We start from the raw sequence: 22,229 nt of genomic DNA on the forward strand, positions 1-22,229 counted from the left end.
AGGTACGGACACGCGCTGGGGCTTTACAAAGAGTCTTCACGAAGCTCTGTGCGAGAAAGGAATAAAGGCCTTCATTGACGAGGACGACCTCGATAAAGGAGACAAAATCTCGCCTGTGCTTTTGGAAGCGATCGAGGCATCGGCGATGTCAATAATCGTCTTCTCAGAGAACTATGCCGATTCTCGGTGGTGTCTTGAAGAGCTCAACCATATCGTCCGTTGCATGAAAGACGAAAAACAGCGATGTTTCTGGTGCAACGCAAGTGTAGTTCAAAGTAACCGGAGTTATAGAGCATCTTGACATGAAGAAGAACACCCAACTAGTAAGAAAATGTGGGGTTCTCCTGCTTTATCGCCAAGATGCAGAAGAATTTCAAAGAGAATGTCAAAAGGAGGAGATTTCCCATTTGGCCGTTGCAAAAGATATTTCCTGAACAGCAATTCTGATGCCAAGCCAGTCGAAAAATGTGGGGACCACTTGCTTTATCTCCGAGATATGGCTAATCTTGGTAAAATGCTGCTGCTTTGAAACCCAAAGTTAAAAAGGTATCTGTAGTTCTCTTTAAATCAATATTTTTTTTTAGTAATATCTGGTCAGAATATATGTTTATTGTTTTTACTTGTACCCTCAATACTGAAGAATTTAAGAGAAAGTGGTAGGACACAGGTTGACACTAAAGTTTTTAGTCAAGTATTAAAAGTGAAAAAACAAAATTAACGAATAAATAAAAAAAACTGTTTCATCAGTATTCATAATTTTGGATTTTATATATAATTAAAACTAGAAAGTTTGATACAAGTTCAACGACCAATGTTTATTTAGATTAGTGTCCACAATTTCTGTTAATTATATAAATGTCCTGTCTTTCTCTTTGCTAAACCTGAAAAAATCTTAGCATATTATATACACCGCCATTTTCAATAAATTTGCTAACACCGCGAACTGCAAAAGTCTCAACGAGACAATTATTTTGATACAAATGAAGATATAGTTCTAATTACATGGTATTTTTTTATTAACGGCGGGAAAAAAAATTAACAACTTAAAAAAAAAAGTGGATTTTTACTTAATTTTTAAACATGCGATTATTTTCATTTTGTTATCTGGAAATAATAGTATATCTCTAATTTGGTGAACAGACATGCTTCGGTCCTTTTGTTCCCTTGAGCTCTTGATGCTGAGGTATTTCCAGTGGAATTATTGGACGTTGAAATCCTTGACAAACATGTAATCCGAAGAAACTCTGCGAACTAGCCATATATGTGGTAGAAAACTTTAATGAATTTGGAACAGAAAATACAAGGTATTGTTTTTAGCCTTTTTTAGCTGAACGGATGGCCCGTGAACTTCACTTTGACTCTCAGTTTTTATTTATTTTTCGTTTAGTGTTCACCTCCTTCAATTCTCAAAAGTATCAACCAATATGTTATGGCTACCTATAAATTTCGGAAAACATGTTTTCAACCCCTTGATAAAATGGCTAGGAAAACATGGGATAAAGTCTTCCGAAGATAAGTGGCGGGATAGGATTTTGGAGATTCGAGGATATGAATGTGGTTCTTATGGCTGCTCAGACATAAATATTTCCAACTCGTATGTGATTGGGAGTGGTAACAAGGTTGGGGTTTTCACTGATTTCAAAGAACGGCTTGTTCCTAGTCTTGATCTGAATGCAGGGGAAGGCTTCAAGGGGATCGGATAAGTTCTTGATTTGGAGAATCGTGTCAGATTGCTCGGCGACTTCCTGGAAATTGTGTGTGGTTCAGTGAGGGGTTTGGTTATGGAGGCTGAGATGAAAGGGTTTCATTTGGCGCTGCTTCTTGCAAAATTTCGCAATACTAAGAGAGTTATTTCATTCTTGGCACATAATTGTATTATAATGGATATTATTGAAATTATTTTATTATAAAAATAGTTAAAATTCTGTTATAAATATAACTCATTTTATTTTAGTATTTTTTTTTGGTATTGATGAACTAATTAGTGACATCATTAATAGAGCTTAAGTTGATAAAATTTGTAATACTTTGGAACAACAATTTTTTATTAATTTTTTTTTAAATATGAATGCAAGTTAATAAAGTGGCTACCTGTGCAAAAATCGATAGCTCAAGAGGCAATGCAAAAATGTAAAAAAATCAAGGGTGAAATGAAATTATCTGACAATTTAAGCGTTATGCAAAGTGCTACAATTGATGATGTGGATAAATAAAAAGTGAAAAATATATTTATGATGTGTAAAAATTTGGCAATTGGAGTTGTTTTATAAAGCCTATATTTTAATTGTCGGTCACTTGGACTGCATGACTAGTCAAAGGAAATCACAATTCAATTTTCATGTAGGATTTGCAAAACTTGAAAGTGTTGGATCTCTCTGCTTCAACTCCCAGATCTCTCTTGCAACTCAAAACTCGACTACTTGAACCTCTATCGCTGCTCGAGGATCGACAAGTTTTTATTGCTTGGATTTCCAAGCAACGTTAAGTATGTTGACTGTCTTACACGTCTAGGTGGTGGTCTCGTCGACATAATGGCTGAATTTCAGAGCTGAGTTTTGGCATGTACTTTTATTTTCTACGAAAAGCGTCTCCAATGAAGAGCTTGTGCTATTTTTATACAAAAAAATGCATTGAATTCTGAAATAATATATTTTAAACAATTAGCATCCGCAATGTGGTGTCAAAATGTTGTTCTGAAAGTTCTAAATCATGAATTCAGTTTCAAATTTACTGAACAGAAATAACATTATGCTAAATCAAAGAAAAAGAGAGACTGTTATTCCAAATGTGTACTTGATACGAGCCCCACTTTTAGTAAAGATAACATAAGAACTAGACAATTACAACTCAAAATATATACTTTATACATTCCAGATATTATACGTAGAATAAGACAGATAATGTCAATTTCATTGTCTAATGATAAATTGTATTAATTGTGTCATTTGAAATTTAAATAGCAAATGACACTTTATATTGAAATTTAAATAGAAATTTTTATCTACCTATAATATTATGTGACCGCTTTTCCTCGCCTACATAAGAGGCTAAGAGCTACCATGTGACCGCGAAGAAAGTAGTGCTTCATAAACTTGTATCTACCTATATTTTCCTATAATACTACGACATTTGATGATGTAAAAAGATAAATCTAGATACTACTTTGTTTTGATTAGGTTCTTTCATACCAGACAAAAAATAATTAATGAATTAATTTTGAATCAGCTTTTTTACTTCTACGAATGGTTTGTTGTACAAGATCTGAATCAGTGAACAGAGTTTGAAAACAGAACAATTCACACAATAAATAACCAAGAATATATGAACACGTTCGATATGATTATTTGATTAGTTAAATGCCCTTATATAAAAAAGAAAAAAAGAAAAAATAAATTAAAAAAATAAATTCATTGGTGCTACGATCACCACTTCTGAGCAAAAGCGAAACGGTAAAAAAATGAACAATAGATCCTCTTCTTAAAAACAATTTGACAGAATAGATAATTTTGTAACAATTTCAATTTTTAAGTAAACGTTTGTAGAGTTTGAAAATTATAAAGGCAGTTTGTTAAAGGTGTTGGAATTCAGTGAAAAATTCTGTAATTATTCATCTGCTATGTTGTAATTAGGATAGTTGACAATATATTAGTTTTTGTTCTTTAGAATTTACATTTTTTTGCTAGCACTTCCGTTAACAATTTATTATTGTTGGTAAAAGTGTAAAACATTTGAAGTTCAATAAAATCTGATCAGACGACAACTGGGTTGGGTTCCGGGTCAGAAGAGACGGACATATATAATTATATGTGGGTATCACGACTGTCGTTTCGGAGAGTCCGTATCGGCCAAATCAAACGACTGTCGTTTTGGGCTGTGGGAGTGTCTGTTTCGAGTCTAACGACGGCGAAGCGGAGGCCAAAGCTTCTGGAACCACCGCGAGAGAGATCGGAGGCTTCTCAAGCTCAGAGAAGACAAGCGAAACAGGGATTTAGATCGCCGGAAAACTCAGCGTTCATTTGGTCCCTCACGCGCATTACAATATCGTCAAATCAGGCCATTTCGAGCTCATGTTCTTCAATCATCAATTGAAAAATGGCGAGTCTTTGATATGATGATGATAATGTGTGTCTGTTGTTTGATATTGCAGAAATTAGGTTTACTTTCTCGGTGCCGATCAGGTAAATTCAATTTCCCCTTTTCCGATCCCATCATTTTGTTCCTTTTACATTGGAAAGAGCCTTGAAGTTGTGTAATTTACTTATTCAGTGTGTCACCACTACCTGGAAGAGAAACACTTTGATCATATACCATTACGTCTTCTAGTTTTGGAAGTTTGTGTTAACTCCAAAACTATGTCCATCCATATCAAATTATATATACATTACTTCGTTTTACTTTCCCTCGATAATCTCAAATAAATATGGATTGGAGTAATTGCGTTTTGATTGCTCTCGGCGTAAAACCCTTCCAAGTACCATATGGAATGAAAAGAGTTCAAAGTTGGAACACTTGACTGAAATTTAGGAGCCTATGGAATGTTTAGAAGCACTCTCGCTTGATGGGACTAGGATAAAAATATTACACCCATCGATCGAGAATCTGATAGGGCTTAAAAGTCTGAGCCTACAGAGCTGTCAAAATCTTGAGAAACTTCCGAGCACGATCTTCAATATGCAGTCTCTCATACCAGTGAATATAAATTATTGTTCCAAACTCAAAATCCTTCCGAAACTTCCCTTCTCAATAAAGCGTCTCGATGCAAGAGGTTGTAATTTACTGGATAGGCCTTCTAATCCATTGTTTTTGGACGAGGAAAAACTCCAAATCCATGTCGAACAACATTTACGATTTACCAAGGCATCTCAATGCAAAATCTTGTAAGTCGGTGGAGAGAGCTTGGAAGCCATGGATTGCATTTGCAGAAGAGCTTTCCCTCGATCAAATCAATGTTGTAGCTGAATTTCTGAGCAGATTTTTGGCTGGGGACGGAATCCTTGTATCATCAGAACCCAATGTACTTCTGTTTGTTTCTAGACATGATAAATCTATTAGTTTATTATACAAAGAATATCCATTGCAATGTTGTTCTAGGAGTTCCAAATCACATGTTAGGTTTAAAATTTAAAACGACAAATAATTATGCTTAATCATACACGAGAGATGTTGTTCTAAATTTAGTTTAAATATTATATCTGGTTTTTTATTTGATTTTATACATAGAAAATTACACTATATTGGAGTCTGGTTTTTAACAATGTGAGCTAAAATTTATTTTTAATTCCAATAGAGTTTCTCTAACACTGATTTATCTCAGTTGCTCCAGGTTCGCCAATTTCATAGGCTTTGCTGCTTCGTGTGCCGTTTCATTCCACGGAAACTATTTCAGTGACCGGCCTAGCCTCGTGTGGGAATCGCGTTTCACAACAGAAGAGGCTTTTCCGAATCTGGGCGTGGAGGCTCTCCGGTTCTCCTTCTGATCTTCGTTCGAAACCTCCAGCTGGGAGTTGTGGGAAGCTCTCTTGAGGCCGTTGAAGCACCGATCACAGACGCGGAACGCTTTGCCTTTGCTCGGCGCCAGAGCAGCGTTCGCTGCTTTCTTCGTGCTGCCCGTTCGACAAAAGTCACCGAGCCCGAGCTGCCCGTTCGAGCCGCGGCCCCACGTGAAGACGCTCCCGTTGGTACGACCCGGCGGCGATCTCCTTCACGAACTCGTCTCTCAGCCTTCCCTCGACCATCGAGACCGTGGGCCAAGCTTCCCATCGCGTAGACAGTCCCACTGTTTCTTAAAAAAATAAATTAATTGGTTAAGTGAGGTTATGTTTGCTTTTCATATGAATTTCCCGCACTAACTTTTTGTACATTTTTTCCAAGTATATCATATCATTTTAAGAGTGACATTAACGAGGGATTAGAAATGTGGCACAGATCGAAGAGAGAGTACACAGAAAGGGAAAAGACTTCACCAAATCGAAAACGGGCTCTGTTCTCTCTTTCAAAGTTAGCTTTAGACAGTAATTTCTCTCACTCAACCATCTTGCCTTTTATTTATCTCTTATTATTTTGGAAATGCTTTCTAACTCTGATTTGTACTATTGTTTGGTGTGGTTGATTTTGCAGCTTCAATCCTATTGATTCGTATATATGGTTTGAACTCTACGGTGCACCGTCGGATCGAGATGTTGAGCTTATCGGGAGTGTAATTTCATCATCGAACCATGTTCATCATTGCTCTCTAGATCCCAAAAAAAAAAAAAAAGATGAAAATAAATTGTTAGATTATGTTTATAGCTTCTGAAATATTTAGTAGCCTGTATCTTAGGATAGTTGTTATTTGAGAGCATACTGTTAGGATGTTAGTGGAATGAAACATTAAATATTTCTGATGAATAAACTCAATTGCAAGTGCTTTATCCTGTGAGTTTTCTACAAGTATCACTCTATATATTTAATTTTTAGATGTTTGCCTTATTCGTTACAGAGTATGAAATCATGTTTATGACGATGGATGCGCAGGTTTTCCAATCGTGGTATGTTATGGGTCGCTTGGGTTCGTTCAACTCTTCCAATCTTCAGGTTTGGCTTTTAAAATATCTCTAGTAACACAAAACCAACTTAGTCTGTTTGGATATATCGCATAACTGTCATTAATACCCACGCGGATCATCTGCATATAAATCAGGTGACGTATGAAGTTATGTACATTTTGACTAAATAAGAGTAGACTAAGTTGAAGATCAAAATTACAGACTGAAATTTCTAGACTAAGTTGTGACGTAGCCAGTAAGAAAGTCAGTCTTTCAATTGACAACTGGCGAACGTATCGGTGTAGAAAGTTAGTCAGTTTTGGCAAAAACACCTGTATAAGAGACCTGAGCATCGCCTTCATTTTTGTAATGAAAAGGTTGTTTGTGATGAAATTATGAAAAGAGGCTAATAGGCAAGTGTTTGACAGCTGGCAAACGTATCGGTGGAGTTTGATCCTTCGTACGATGAACAAAAGGGCTCCAAAGCGATGCCCTCGTCGTTCCATGACATCGGTGATGTCGAATTTCAGGATAATTGGGGCCGAGTCTGGTACTACAATCTTATCAGCATCATCTTTTTATATATATAACTATTTTCATAATACGGCGTGTTTGGCTTCAACTTTGATAAACCGTTTTTTTATAAAATCAGAGTTGAAGAAAACTAATATTTTGAGCCTTCAAAAAAAAAAAAAACTAATATTTTGAGAACATCAATTGATTTTATAAAAATTGATGTTTCACATTTAAAAAAAAAAAAAAAAATTAATTTCACATTTTCAAAAAAAAAAATTGATGTTTTCTTAAAAAGTAAATACATACGTTGGTCTTTAGCGATGAATGTCTTTGCAGGGTTGACCTAGGTACATCTGATCATTTTGCCATTGACGTGCTTCTCAACTGCTTGACGGTCTTGAGTTCAGAGTGAGAAATTAATATCACAACATTACGTTCTATTTTTCCTTTTTTTTTCTTTTTTTTTTAATCTGTCTTATTAAACACGTATTGTTTTGTTATGGGATTGACAGGTATTTAGGAATCCAACAAGTAGTTTTTGGAGGTCGAAAGATTGGTGATTGGGAAGAAGGGATGAGAAATCCGGAGTTTGGATACAAGTACTTCAAAATATGAAGCTACAATTGTTGCATCTTTGTATTTACAAAACTTCTTTCGTGTATGTGCCTAATATTTTTATATTTTGAAAGATGAGCTATCATTTTTTTGTTAATTTCTTCTATGATGTCCCAATGTGAACAAGAGACCCAAATCGAAAAAGGAGAACTAAATATTTAATTCTTTTCTTGCACGCGTTGTTGGTCCACTAATGGAAAAAAAAAAACTCAAAAAGTTCATTAACTTGACAACCCACAGACCAAGACCAGCCAAAATAAAGAGTAAACGATTGAAGAAAATAATACCTCGTGATATCTCCTCGTTTTGTGTGTACATAAGTCATTGGTCTTGCTTTGTGGCTTCCTTTATATTATAAATAAGGAGGTAATTTACTAACCTAGCTAATTTCAAACACGATTTTAAATATGTAGTCAACGTTTGTTAAATTTTATAATTTAGCTATTTACAGAAATTAATATTTTGAGAACATCATTTTGATGCGCTCTAAAAAGTATATGACACTCATTGTTCGTTAAAATAAATGTCTTTGCAGGGTACCTAGACACATATGATTATTTCACCATTGACGTGCTTCTCAACTACTTGACTATCTAGAGTTAAGAGTGAGAATATTGATATCATCACACTAAGATTTTTTTTTCTTCTTTTCTTATCCGTCTTCTTAAACATGTATTGTTTTGTTATGGGATTGACAGGTATATAGGAATACAATACCTAATTTTTTAGGGTTCATTAGGTTAATAGCCACATTTATAGTTTGACATTACTAAATAGCCAAAATTTCGTAAATCTTAGATAAATAACTAATTTCATATATTTACAGACCTAAATCTTAGGTAAATAATCATTTTCATTTATTAGGTCACGTCATCTTTATGGCTATGTATATAAGATTTATGAAACGTTGGCTATATAACGATTTCAAACATTTTAGTTAGCTATTTACCTAATTTTTTGAATTTTTATGGGTCTTTTTAGGAAAATAGCCAACTTAAACGTTTGACATTGCTAAATAGCAACGTTTTGTAAATCTTAGGTAAATAGCCACAAATATGATTTGATCATATCATAAAATTTATGCTTTCCAGGTTTGTCCCTCCTTTTTATTTATAAAATTTTATTTAAATTTTGATTATTAATTCGGTAGTTTATGCAAGGCAATTTTTTTAAATTTGAATTTTAAATTCTCTCTTATATTTTAAAAAATATAGCAAGCAGTTATTTTTACATTATTTTGTGGATTCTTAATAGCATATCAATGCCCAAAATATACACAACAATTATTTTTATGATTTTATGTTCTTTAAAATCGTAGTTCACATTTATACGTATTAATAGATATTTACGGTTATTAACATATATTAACAGATATTAACACATTTATTATATGTTTTTATTTGAATATTTGGCAGTTATTCATTTAAATTTGAATTGTGTTATGTGTTTAGATTTAGAAAGTAATTATTTAGTTGACTTAATCGTGTTAAGAGTCATTATTCCCAAAATTATAGCAAATAATTACTTTCTACATAATTACGTGAATTGTTGAAATCATATTAATGCCCAAAATATATGCAGTAAGTGTTTATACTATTATGTACACCTATTTAAAACTGATTACAACTATTATAAATTACATAAATTTACAAATTTTTACAGACGACACAAATCTCTCTATAGAGACTCAATATGCTTATTCCGGGAAGATCGTAACTGATCTCTGTCGTTCGCTCGATGGAGGCGTGCCTCTCCTCAATGAGCCTATGTCGGGAATACTATAACCATCATCGACCTCGTCGGATCCCGCAATCCTCGCCCTCTATCTGTCCTCGTCGGATCACGCAATCCTTCGCCTCAGCCCTCGACCTCGGCCTCGTCAGATCTCGCAGTCTTCATCTCAATCATATGCCAGGAAGACCGTAACCGGCCTCGTCGGATCCCGCAATCCGCGCCCTCCACCTCAGCCCTTGGCCTCGTCGGATCCCGCATTCATGGCCGCCATCGACAAGTGGTACATGACTATTTTGTCGCGAAAAACAGAGAAAAAATCAAGATTATTGATCACTTGCGCTTTTCGTCGTCTCTAAGATTCTAGTCGGCAGTGAGTAATCTTCGTCTTCTTGTTCTTTCTCTCTTCTTTTTTTTTTTTTTTTTTGTAGAAGTTCGTCGTTCCTAAGATTCTTCTCGGCGGTGAGATTTTTTTTCTCCGATCGTCTTTTGTTTTTTATTTCTTTTCTTTGAAATCTAATGAAGTCGAATAAAATTTAACGTGTGGTAATTGGTTTGGTCAGTTAATGTCCCGATTTTCGCAATCTTTACCGATTTAAATTGGTTATTTCATATATAATTAAATTCACATCTTAATAAACATTTCAAAATATGTATTTTAATAAATTTAATATGATTAATCATGGATTTTTTTTATGTATATTAAAATAGCAAATGTTAATCTTTATTTTATTTTAACATGAGTCGTATTTTTAAATTTTATTCTCATCTCTTAATTAAAAACTGTTAATAATTGTTATCGGCGTACACTTATATTTCACAGGAACTACACTACCTGCACGTGGGGCCCACCATGTGCATAGAAAAAAAGCCAACATTGCTTTGTGCTTCCTTTATATATTAAAACCTAGTCGCATGAAAAGTCACACTTTTGTTCTTTTTTCTTATTCTTCTACTTTCCTTTTACTATCCTCACACAAAATCTAATCTGCGCTTCAGGGAGCGATCGAGATATCGCGGATCTTGATAATCGTCTTCTCACAGATTCTCGGAGGTGTCTGGATGAGCTCAACCATATAGCACGTTGCAAGAAGACCTACAAAGTGGACCCCACAAACATACGGAGCCATCTGAGAAGCCACAAAGCTGCGTTTTCAAGACATCAAAGGCGCTTCAGATCGAGAATCTCTGGCAATCACTGCGAATTAATACGGCTGGGATTTAGGGTCGAGGTAAATTGTTTTACCTGGACATATTAATCGCTGCGAATTTGTTCAAGGGAGTAACTGCTTTTTATTACAAGAAAGTAAAACACTATAAAAGTTAAAAAAAAAACAAAAGTAGAGGAGCGCACCTATTAATTTTATTGTTATAGCAGTAAACTTTAAACTTATATGTTCACATTATAAACTAATTACCTTCCATTTAGTTTGCATAACTAATTTCACAAAAAGTCACGATCTAATAAGCTTTCCTTTACATTTCTGATAGAAAACTCTTGATATCAGTTGATATTTTTGAAGGTTGATCACTTATGGCTTCTTCTTCGAGAACCTCTGTCAAAAGATACGACGTATTCATCAGCTTTCGAGGCACGGACACACGCTGGGGCTTTACCAGCATTCTTTGCCAAGCTTTGCGCGATAAAGAAATCAAGATCTTCATAGACGAGGAGGACCTCAAGAAAGGGGACGAGATCTCGCCTGTGCTTCTAGAAGCAATCAAGGCATCGGCGATCTCGATAATCGTCTTCTCAGAGAACTATGCCCAATCTCGATGGTGTCTGGATGAGCTCAACCATATCGTCCGTTGCATGAAAGAAGATAAACAGCGGGTTATACCCGTGTTCTACAAGGTGGAGCCCACAAATATACGCCACCAAAAGAGAAGCTTCGAAGATGCATTCTCGAAACACGAAGAAAAATTCGAACACGACTCGGAAAAGTTGAAGATGTGGCGGGAATCTCTAAGAACCACTGCGGATCTATCCGGATTTAATTCGGCAGACGTGAGGTAAATTGTTAGTTATCCGGATTTAACCGTATTTGATGAATGGTTTAAGAGAAACTGAAAAATATATTTTAAAAGAGAGGAAAAAGAAAGCTTCACCTCGAACGAAGCAAAATACAAACTAGATAACACTTGGCCAATCACGGGATAAGACAGATAAGACAGATAGGCTAAAAGTCGAAAAATCAGAATTTAGAGTAGATATCTAAAGACCAATACTCCTGAAAATACTGTCCTAGAGATCTTCGAGGTGGAGATATATAAAATTCTATATGAATTTACAAAAGTTTTGTGGTTTTCATAGAAATACGAAGGCATATATATATTTTGTGATAATTAGGCTATAATATTAAATGAAGGACGCTATTTGACTAATTCATATAGTTTTTTTCGTTTTTATTATTTCATTAGTTTACAAGGTTTGACTATTTTACAAATCTAAAAATTTTAATTGGCTGTTTAAGTCGCACAACTCGGTTTTTAATGCATATTCATTTTACGAGTAATAGATGTCTAGTTTCTTTTTTTCTTTTGTAATTTAATATTAATAAATATCTCTAGTTACTCGTAAGGATTTTTCATTACCGACCCTAAAAATGCATAAAATATTTATATAAAAAAGAAGTATAAAATAATTTTTAAAAAAATTTCGATGATATGTTTATTGACTACAGTTTATTTACATTTTTCAGGTCCGAGGCCGAGTTGATAAAAAAAATTGTTGAATCTGTCATGGAAGAATTAAAAATGACACCTCCTACTTCTAGTTATGATACAGATGGTCTTGTTGGAATTGATAACAATTTGCAGAAGATTGAGCCATCTTTATGTATCGACTCAACGAACAAGGACACTCGTGTCATTGGAATTTGGGGAATGGGCGGCATCGGAAAGACGACAATCGCCCGTGTCCTGTACAAGAAATTCTGTAATGGATTCTCTGGTTTCTCTTTCCTTGAAAACGTTAGAGAGGAAGTTACAAAGCACCAATCCTCGGACCTGCAAAAGAGAGTTTTCTCGGAACTGTTGAAAGAGAAGAACTTGACACACGTCACTCATCGCGAAGAGGATAGACTCCGCCAAAGGGATATTCTTTTGGTCCTTGACGATGTCGATAACGTAAAGCAATTGGACCTTCTGGCCATAGATCGTGAATGCTTCGGTCCAGGTAGCAGAATTGTTGTGACGAGCAGAGATTCACAAGTGCTCAGGGCTATCGAAGCCGACGAAATACACAAAATTGAGGACTTGGGTTTTGGGGATGCTCGTCGGCTCTTTCTCTCGAAAGCTTTTGGTAAAGGAGATGAATCTCCGCCCGAGGAATACTCAGAGTTGGCGGAGACAATTGTCAAGAAATATGGCAAAGGCAATCCGTTAGCGCTCAAGGTTTTGGGTCGGCACTTGTATTCAGGGAGTATCGAAAAATGGGAAAGCGCAATGGAGTTACTTGACTCAACTCCATACCATGAAGTCCAAGACACATTGAGAGTGAGCTACGACGGACTGAGCCAGGACAACAAAAACATGTTTCTCGATATTGCCTGCTTCCTTAAAGGCGAAGAGATGGATGAGATCAAGAGAATACTTGGGTACAGATATTCCGGAGTTGTTGCGGGAATCAGTGTTCTCGTTGACAAGGCTCTCATCACTGTGGGTGAATACTCGGGTCAGATCTGGATGCATGATTTGATCGAAGAAATGGGCCAAGAAATTGTTCGTCGAGAATCAAAGGATCCGGGAGAGCGCAGTAGATTGTGGTCTACATCAGATATATGCCGTGTCTTGGAAGACAATCGAGTAAGTCATGCTTATGAATATCAAGATCCTTTAAAACTTAATTGCAATCACACTTTATCATCATTTGTATAATAATCATAATGTGGTCATTTTTTTTTTGTATGAAATGTGATTAGGGGACACAAAAAATTGAAGGAATTTTCTTGAAGGATATGCCACAATTTGACATAAGCCCTCTAGCCTTTAAAGAAACGCGCAATCTGTGGTTTCTCAATATTGAATCGTACAAAAACAAAATTTTATTCCCTGAATATCTTGATTTCCTTCCCGATACACTGAGATATTTCGAATGGACGGGTTGCCCCTTGAAGTGCTTGCCAGAGAGTTTTAATCCGAAGAATCTTCGCGAGGTGTTCATTAAAAGTGACAAACTTGAACGGGTTTGGAGCCAGAAATACAAGGTATTGTTTTCAGGTATTTTTTAACACAACAGTTAATATATTCTAGCGTTCAAATTATTGCAATTTGACCCTTAAAAGCTTTTTTTTTTTTTTTTTTTTTTCTAGCGTTTACCTCCTTGAACTTCGATTCATATTTTCAATAAAAAGGGCACATTCCGAATACATAATAAATTTGTAATCCATTTTTTAGAAAGTATCTATTTATTCAACATAAATGCTAAATAGATGTTAAATAATTAGCTTATTTTATTTTTTGTATAAAATAGTTAGTTATATCACTAAAGTATGCTAGAGAAGTTTGGTATTGGTTCGAATCACAATTTTTTAAAACTTCAAGGTTTGATATCACTACCTTATGGTACTAAGAAGCTTATTTGGTATTTTCAATCGCTTATACTGCCTGACTTATCACATAAATCACGGTTACTTTTCATATAGGATTTGCCAAAGTTGGAAGTCTTGATTCTCCATGGTTGCTACAATCTAAGTCAACTCCAGGACCTCTCTCAGACCTCAAACCTCAAGCACTTGAATCTTGCTAATTGCCGCAGCCTGAGTCAACTATCGGATCTCTCTCGCTGCTTAAATCTCGAGGAATTGAATCTTTTTAATTGTAGCAGCCTGAGTCAACTACCGGACTTCCCTCGCAACTTTAATCCCGCGGAGTTGAATCTCACTGGTTGCAGAAAGCTGAGTCAATTATCGGATCTCTCTTGCTGCTTAAATCTCAAGGTCTTGAATCTTACTAATTGCAGCAGCCTGAGTCAACTACCGGATCTTTCTCACAACTCAAATCTCGTGGAGTTGAATCTTACTAATTGCAGTAACCTGAGTCAACAACCGGATCTCTCTCGCTGCTTAAATCTCAAGAAGTTGAATCTTACTAATTGCAGCAGCCTGAGTCAACTACCGGATCTCTCTTGCTGCTTAAATCTCGTGGAGTTGAATCTTACTAATTGCAGCAATCTGGGTCAACTACCGGATCTCTCTCGTAACTCAACTCTCATGGACTTATATCTTACTAATTGCAGCAGCCTGAGTCAACTACCGGATCTCTCTTGCTGCTTAAATCACAGGTACTTGAATCTTACTAATTGCAGCAACCTGAGTCAACTACCGGATCTCTCTCGCAACTCAACTCTTATGGACTTATATCTTACTAATTGCAGCAGCCTTAGTCAACTACCGGATCTCTCTCGCAACTCAAATCTCAAAGTCTTGAATCTTACTGATTGCAGCAGCCTGAGTCAACTACCGGATCTCTCTCGCAACTCAAATCTCATGGTCTTAAATCTTACTCAGTGCAGCAGCCTGAGTCAACTACCGGATCTCTCTCGCAACTCAAATCTCAAGGTCTTGAATCTTACTAATTGCAGCAGCTTGAGTCAACTACCGGATCTCTCTTGCTGCTTAAATCTCGTGGTCTTGAATCTTACTACTTGCAGCAGCCTGAGTCAACTACCGGATCTCTCTTGTTGCTTAAATCTCGTGGAGTTGAATCTTACTAATTGCCGCAACCTGAGGCAACTATCGGATCTCTCTTGCTGCGAGTTGAATCTTACTAATTGCAGCAGCCTGAGTCAACTACCGGATCTCTCTCGCAACTCAAATCTCAAGGTCTTGGATCTTTCTAATTGCAGCAGCCTCAGTCAACTACCGGATCTCTCTCGCTGCTTAAATCTCGTGGAGTTGAATCTTACTAATTGCAGCAACCTGAGTCAACTATCGGATCTCTCTTGCCGCGAATTGAATCTTACTAATTGCAGCAACCTGAGTCAACTACCGGATCTCTCTCGCAACTCAAATCTCGAAGTCTTGAATCTTACTGATTGCAGCAGCCTGAGTCAACTACCGGATCTCTCTCGCAACTCAAATCTCATGGTCTTAAATCTTACTCAGTGCAGCAGCCTGAGTCAACTACCGGATCTCTCTCGCAACTCAAATCTCCGGATATTGGATCTCACTAATTGCAGCTGCTTGAGTCAACTACCGGATCTCTGCTTAAATCTCGGGTACTTGGATCTTTCTAATTGCAGCAGCCTGAGTCAACTACCGGATCTCTCTCGCTGCTTAAATCTCAAGGAGTTGAATCTTACTAATTGCAGCAGCCTGAGTCAACTACCGGATCTCTCTCGCTGCTTAAATCTCAAGAAGTTGAATCTTACTAATTGCAGCAGCCTGAGTCAACTACCGGATCTCTTTCGCAACTCATATCACGAGGTCTTAAATCTTACTAATTGCAGCAGCCTGAGTCAACTACCGGATCTCTCTCGCAACTCAAATCTCAAGGTCTTGAATCTTACTAATTGCAGCAGCTTGAGTCAACTACCGGATCTCTCTTGCTGCTTAAATCTCGTGGAGTTGAATCTTACTAATTGCAGCAACCTGAGTCAACTACCGGATCTCTCTCGCAACTCAACTCTCATGGACTTATATCTTACTAATTGCAGCAGCCTGAGTCAACTACCGGATCTCTCTCACTGCTTAAATCTCGGGTACTTGGATCTTTCTAATTGCAGCAGCCTCAGTCAACTACCGGATCTCTCTCGCTGCTTAAATCTCAAGGAGTTGAATCTTACTAATTGCAGCAGCCTGAGTCAACTACCGGATCTCTCTCGCAACTCAAATCTCATGGACTTAAATCTTAGTTTATAAAAACCGAAGGTATTTACATTTCTTTTTTTTTACATGACAAATAAATTTTAGTTTTTTACAAATATTATCTCCAATTAACAAATGCTATTTTTTATAAAAAAGAAAATATACATTGACGTGTTAATTCCATTGGAAATGCTATAACAATTATCTATCTCAGTTGCGCCATGTTTGCGAACTTGACATTTGGTTTCCTGGGGACGAAATCTCGAAGTGTTTTTGATATCAAAGCGAGGGATCTTCGGTGGCCGTGAATCCAGGGTGGTATAACCCCAATTTCATAGTGTTTGCAGCGTGTGCCATTTCAATCCGCAGAAACTATGGCCCTAAGGACTGCAGCGATGTTTCTGGTGCAACGCGAGTGTAGTTCAAAGTAACCGGAGTTATAGAGCGTCTTGATATGAAGAACACCCAACTAGTAAGAAAATGTGGGGTTCTCCTGCTTTATCGCCAAGATGGAGAAGAATTTCAAAGAGGATGTCAAAAGGAGGAGATTTCCCATTTGGCCGTTGCTAAAGATATTTCCTGAACAGCAATTCATATACAACGAACATGAAGATACATTCTGATGCCAAGCCAGTCGAAAAACTTTTTTAGTAATATCTGGTCAGAATATATGTTTATTGTTTTTACTTGTACTCAATACTGAAGTATTTAAGAGAAAGTGGTAGGACACAGGTTGAAACTAAAGTTTTTAGTCAAGTATTAAAAGTGAAAAAACAAAATTAACGAATAAATAAAAAAACTGTTTCATCAGTATTCATAATTTTGGATTTTATATATAATTAAAACTAGAAAGTTTGATACAAGTTCAACGACCAATGTCTATTTAGATTAGTGTCCACAATTTCTGCTAATTATATAAATGTCCTGTCTGATCTCTTTGCTAAATCTGAAAAAATCTTAGCATATTATATACACCGCCATTTTCAATAAATTTGCTAACACTGCGAACTGCAAAGGTCTCAACGAGACAATTATTTTGATACAAATGAAGATATAGTTCAAATTACGTGGTATTTTTTTTTTATTAACGGCGGGAAAAAATAACAATTTAAAAAAAAAGTGGATTTTTACATAATTTTTAAACATGCGATTATTTTCATTTTGTTATCTGGAAATAATAGTATATCTCTAATTTTGTGAACAGACATGCTTCGGTCCTTTAAGGCTTGGAGTCACTTACTATTCTAGTCTCTAATTAAACATTCATTGTCTGTATGTCACCATCTGAAGTAACAGATTAAGCCCTTCGATGTTTACGCGATTGTTGATCCTTTGCATGGAAGCAAACTTTTGTTCCCTTGAGCTTTTGATGCTGAGGTATTTCCAGTGGAATTATTGGACGTTGAAATCCTTGACAAACATGTAATCCGAAGAAGCTCTGCGAACTAGCCATATGTGGTAGAAAACTTTAATGAATTTGGAACAGAACATACAAGGTATTATTTTTAGCCTTTTTTAGCTGAACAGATTGCTCGTGAACTTCTCTTTGACTCTCAATTTTTTATTTTTCTTTTAGTGTTCAATTCTCATAAGTATCCACCAATATGCTATGGCTACCTATAAATTTCCGAAAACATGTTGTCAACCCCTTGATAAAATGGCTAGGAAAACATGGGATAAAGTCTTCCGAAGATAAGTGGCGGGATGGGATTTTGGAGATTCGAGGATATGAATGTAATTCTCATGGCTGCTCAGACAGAAATATTTCCAACTCTTGTTATGTGATTGGGAGTGGTAACAAGGTTGGGGTTTTCACTTAATTCAAAGACCGGCTCGTTCTTAGTCTTGATCTGAATGCAGGGCAAGGCTTCAAGGTGACCGATACTATGGTTTCTGGAGATCGGCTTGTTATGTGTTGACTTTATATTATGTTAGCGCGATAAGTTCTTGATTCAGATTGCTGTCGAGTCTGTGGGAGTGAGGATGAAAAGGCTTCATTTGGCGCTCAGCGCTTCTTGCAAAATTTTACAATACGAAGAGAGTTATTGTCGAAGGAGACAATCAGGCTATCATGGATGGCTTTATGAACAACAAACCGAGTCCAGATTGGAGTAGCTTTGCTCTCCTTTTTACTTTAATTTTAAGTTTGTTAGTTGATTGTTTCGAGTCTTGTAATTTTCAAATGGACAGTGAGGAAGTCACTTTTCGTAGCTCATTCGCTTTGTAAATGGGCCGTGAAATTACGACTTTCCGATTTTGTATCCTTACCAGACAACCGGAGTTTTAATATGAGGTAGTGGGGTACTCTTTCCTCTCCGTCGCACCTATTTGGGGACGGGGAGGTTTTAATGAGGCCTTGTTTTCTTAAAAAAAAAAAAAATCGACAACCCAATATTAACATACGTTCATATTTTCAACAAAAAATTTTGCATTCTTGGTTTGAAATGATTTTATTATAAAGATAGGTAAACTTCTGTTATAAACATAATTTATTTTATTTTAGTATATTTTTTTTTTCTAATTATTAGTAACATCAATGGATCGAGTACTTATTAAATTTAGTTATTACTTCGGAACAACAATTAATTATTTTTTTTTTAAATATGAATATAAGTTAGTAAAGAGGCTATCGATACAAAAAGAATGGAAAAAAAAGAGGTCAAAGTGTAACTTTCTGACAATATCACGCGCCACCGTTGCCAAAATGCCTATCTTAAATTTCCAGACTAATTACGTAAATCACATTTTTTTTTTTCATACAAGATTTGGATGAGTACGGCGTCTGTGGGTGGCGCCGAGATATTGTCCATAAGGGTTTGGTTATTGGTTAATGCGGTGGTGTTGTCGAGAGAAAAAGACAGGAGGGGAGAGAGTGAAAAAAAAGTTTGAAAGAAGGGTGAAGAAAAAAACATCAAAAAGTTTTTCTCATTTTGTTCACAAAAAATAAATACAACCTAGAAAAATTTTCTAAGTTAAAAAAAGTGAGTAAGAAACCAAACAGCTTTTTTACGTTATTTGACTTTACTGTGGAATGAATAAAGCAGAAACAAAGGCCGAAAATATCTCGTTTGTTACTATTATATGAAAGAAACTATGTTAATTATATCTTGATCCGAAAAGGACTAATTAAAAGTTAAATAGCTTTATTTTATTTTATGGGCGTTCTAGAAATATGACAAAAAGCAAACTTTCTTTTTTGATTTTAGTTCATGTTTGCTTAACTTTAATAATATAGTCAAACGAACTGATAAGCAAAAAAAAGTCCAATTTACCCTTAACTATCTTTCCTACTTTTTTTTTCATAAAAACTTCAAAAAACCATAAATATCTCATATGAACTTGAAATCGAGTGATTCCAAATCCTACGAATTCGTGATGCCGAGATCCATTGTGTTTGATGAAAAATCATGTTTCATGCCATAAATGTAGAAAAATCACATTATTGCCTTAGATGTAAAAAAATCACGTTACTGCCTTAGACATGGAAAAAATCGGTCAATATAAACATGATGCAACAATATCATAAACATCTCTAATGCAAAATATTGTAAAAACCATGTATTTACACAAAAAAAAATAAAATAAGACCCTTACTCATAAATAAAAATAAATAGTAAAAGTTGTATAGAGCTAAAACAAACATTTTATAAATGCATTTAGCCAAGTTACTGGAACAAGCTTGTATAGCGTTTGTTTGTTTTTTGAGAAATTGTCTAATTTGCCACCAATTTTATAACATTTTTCCACTTTTCACCAAAATGTTAATTGTTCCCAAAATGCCACCATCTATGTCAATAATGTTGACATCTATGTTTGTCCTTCACTATATAGATGTCAACATTATTGATATAGATGGTGGGATTTTGGGAAAAATTAACATTTTCGTGGAAAGTGGAAAAATGTTACAAAATTTGTGGGAAATTAGGAAATTTCTCTTGTTTTTTTAAGTTGGTCAAATGACGGATATATATGTAATTTCGTTTTTTTTTATTTTGCTGATGTGGACGAAAAAATAAATAAAAATGAAAAAGGAAATTAAAGAAGCGTATGTAGCTAAAAATTTAGGGTTGAACGACTGTCGTTTCGGGTTGATACAGTTTCTATTTCGATCCCTAACGACGGCGAATCGGAGGCCAAAGCTTCCGGAACTACCACAACTATCATTTCTTCTTGATAGAGTTCTTGAAGAAGCTTCAAGAGATGATGATGAGCTCCGAGCTGTTCTCGGAGATAGCATTGGAAAACCTGAGCTTATGAGGAAAAAAGGTAATTAATATTATTATTTGTCAAATAATTATTAGTCCAAGAATAGATAAAACTTGTTTTTTTCATCATCAGATGCCGAGGTTTTATCCTGAATTCATTTTGAATTTCACTTTTTTTTTCCTATTCCAGTAGGGTTATTTCTGTTTGCTATTGGATTTTTATTTGTTATTTATTTATTTATTTTTTTAAGAAAGTAGTGTTTTATTTATTAGGGTAATTTAGCAACGTAGCCAATTTCAAATATGGTTTTAAGGATGTAGCCAACGTTTGGTAAATTTTGCAATCTAGCCATTTACAGAAATAAACGGTTAGAAAATATCAAAAATACCCTTATGCAACACAAATCATAGAAACCAACTACTAGCCAACGTTTCAAGCAGTCAACACTTATCGCATGTAAAATAAACGAAAATTAATTGAAATTAACCCATGAAAACAACCAACTACTAGGCAAAGTTTCAACTAGACAAAACTTATCACGTGTAAAATAAACGAAAATTAACTTAAATTAACTGAAATCATGGATTACGCATATTTACAAATCAACTAATTAAACTATAAAAAAGAAAATAAAATATTATGGACTATTAAAAGTTGACGTGTATTAATTGCATTATTTGGACGATCAAAACGTTGGCCACATGTTGATGTTAGTCGATTTTAATAGAGGATAATCTAGTAAATTGTTAAATGAATAATAAAGCCACGTCATCATTTGTGGCTATATTTGAAACTTACGTGAAACGTTGGCTAGATTGCAATAACAACGTTTCAAGTGGCTTAGTCCCACTAATTTTTCTATTTTTTATTAAAAATCGAATTGCAAACTAGCTAATTCTACACGCCAATCCAGAGACTTTAGGAAAACCAGAAAGCATGAAATTGAAATAAATTACAACAGAGCGGGAGAACAATAAAGGGTTCGATCGTCTTGGGCAAATTAAGTGTTAAAATTCCTCCATCTAATCTTCACACACACTAGTATTTTCTACATTTTCTCAATATATCATACCATATTTAGATGAATTACTTAGATGACATTGTTTTATTAATTTATAAAAATTAATTTCTCTGCAGAGTCGACCCAGACACATCTGATCATTTCACCATTGATGTGCTTCTCAACTGCTTCATGGTCTTTAGTTCAGAGTGAGATAACTGATTTCATCACCTTTAATTTTCCCGTCTTGTCAAACATTAACTTTTTTTTGTTATGAAGATAAGTCCGAAAATTGGGTGATTAGAAAGAAGCATGAGAAATCCGGAGTTGGATACAAGTAGTTTAAAATATATTCTAGGGACATAAAAAAGTCGAGATTTTTATGATTTGTTGCCACCTTTATATTCTAGGGACAGCCAGGGAAAAAAACTAGCCTCACACAAAGTCACAATCTTGGTATCGGTGGATATTTTTGGAGGTTGAGTTATGGCTTCTTCGAGCAATTCTGTAAAAAAAAATACAATGTTTTCATCAGTTTTCGAGGGAAGGATACACGCAGAGGCTTTACAAGCATTCTTTACAGTGCTTTGTACGACAAAAGAATAGAGATCTTCATAGACTCGGATGATCTCGACAAAGGGGACGAAATCTCGCCTGTGCTTTTGGGAGCGATCGAGGCATCGATGATCTCGATTATCGTTTTCTCATGCTGAATCTTGGTGGACCCCACAAACATACAGCACGAACGGGGAAGCTTCGGAGATGCATTTTCACAACACGAAATACGATGCGGAAACGAGCCGGAAAAGTTGGACAAGTGGAGAAAAT

At 35.5% G+C, this 22,229-nt stretch overlaps 3 protein-coding genes and 3 long non-coding RNA genes across 6 annotated transcripts in view; all 6 read left to right on the top strand.

Moving 5' to 3' along the window:
* Window positions 1–22,229, top strand: part of LOC149394337 (uncharacterized) — an 84,785-nt gene that overhangs the window by 36,738 nt on the left and 25,818 nt on the right. The window lies entirely within an intron of this gene.
* Window positions 432–18,070, top strand: LOC149394341 (uncharacterized). Its single transcript, XR_016299723.1, has 3 exons — window positions 432–546; window positions 17,486–17,691; window positions 17,861–18,070. It is a non-coding gene; the product is annotated as an uncharacterized LOC149394341 (long non-coding RNA).
* Window positions 559–1,567, top strand: LOC149394342 (uncharacterized). The gene is made up of 3 exons (XR_016299727.1): window positions 559–656; window positions 1,141–1,304; window positions 1,388–1,567. It is a non-coding gene; the product is annotated as an uncharacterized LOC149394342 (long non-coding RNA).
* On the top strand, window positions 4,829–7,815 carry LOC149394343 (uncharacterized). The gene is made up of 9 exons (XM_089616996.1): window positions 4,829–5,022; window positions 5,324–5,464; window positions 5,498–5,674; window positions 5,913–6,011; window positions 6,118–6,196; window positions 6,514–6,573; window positions 6,953–7,074; window positions 7,377–7,448; window positions 7,553–7,815. The coding sequence occupies exons 1-9, from the start codon at window positions 4,829–4,831 to the stop codon at window positions 7,653–7,655; spliced, it is 1,047 nt and encodes a 348-aa protein (XP_089473122.1). The 3' UTR covers window positions 7,656–7,815.
* Window positions 10,313–14,589, top strand: LOC149394344 (TMV resistance protein N-like). Its single transcript, XM_089616998.1, has 6 exons — window positions 10,313–10,618; window positions 10,895–11,399; window positions 12,089–13,193; window positions 13,310–13,594; window positions 14,033–14,326; window positions 14,557–14,589. The coding sequence occupies exons 2-6, from the start codon at window positions 10,921–10,923 to the stop codon at window positions 14,587–14,589; spliced, it is 2,196 nt and encodes a 731-aa protein (XP_089473124.1). The 5' UTR covers window positions 10,313–10,618; window positions 10,895–10,920.
* Window positions 14,600–16,831, top strand: LOC149394345 (uncharacterized). Its single transcript, XM_089616999.1, has 5 exons — window positions 14,600–14,670; window positions 14,764–14,840; window positions 14,897–14,909; window positions 15,772–16,258; window positions 16,410–16,831. The coding sequence occupies exons 1-4, from the start codon at window positions 14,600–14,602 to the stop codon at window positions 16,247–16,249; spliced, it is 639 nt and encodes a 212-aa protein (XP_089473125.1). The 3' UTR covers window positions 16,250–16,258; window positions 16,410–16,831.

The sequence above is a fragment of the Urtica dioica genome, chromosome 6 (genome assembly GCF_054948205.1).
Source record: "Urtica dioica subsp. dioica isolate 48M chromosome 6, U.dioica_male_clone48M_v1_H2, whole genome shotgun sequence".
Classification (NCBI taxonomy): Eukaryota; Viridiplantae; Streptophyta; class Magnoliopsida; order Rosales; family Urticaceae; genus Urtica; species Urtica dioica.

What these genes read in the sequence shown, in the direction of transcription:
- LOC149394343 (XM_089616996.1), top strand. Translation starts at nt 4,829, where the DNA reads ATGTCGAACAACATTTACGATTTACCAAGGCATCTCAATGCAAAATCT. An exon ending in TCAACTCTTCCAATCTTCAG is followed by an intron (nt 6,574 to 6,952) that starts GTTTGGCTTTTA and finishes AGTGTTTGACAG; the next exon opens with CTGGCAAACGTATCGGTGGA. An exon ending in GATAATTGGGGCCGAGTCTG is followed by an intron (nt 7,075 to 7,376) that starts GTACTACAATCT and finishes ATGTCTTTGCAG; the next exon opens with GGTTGACCTAGGTACATCTG.
- LOC149394344 (XM_089616998.1), top strand. Translation starts at nt 10,921, where the DNA reads ATGGCTTCTTCTTCGAGAACCTCTGTCAAAAGATACGACGTATTCATC. An exon ending in TTTAATTCGGCAGACGTGAG is followed by an intron (nt 11,400 to 12,088) that starts GTAAATTGTTAG and finishes TACATTTTTCAG; the next exon opens with GTCCGAGGCCGAGTTGATAA. An exon ending in CTTGCTGCTTAAATCTCAAG is followed by an intron (nt 14,327 to 14,556) that starts GTCTTGAATCTT and finishes TACTAATTGCAG; the next exon opens with CAATCTGGGTCAACTACCGG.
- LOC149394345 (XM_089616999.1), top strand. Translation starts at nt 14,600, where the DNA reads ATGGACTTATATCTTACTAATTGCAGCAGCCTGAGTCAACTACCGGAT. An exon ending in TCTTGCTGCTTAAATCACAG is followed by an intron (nt 14,671 to 14,763) that starts GTACTTGAATCT and finishes TACTAATTGCAG; the next exon opens with CAGCCTTAGTCAACTACCGG.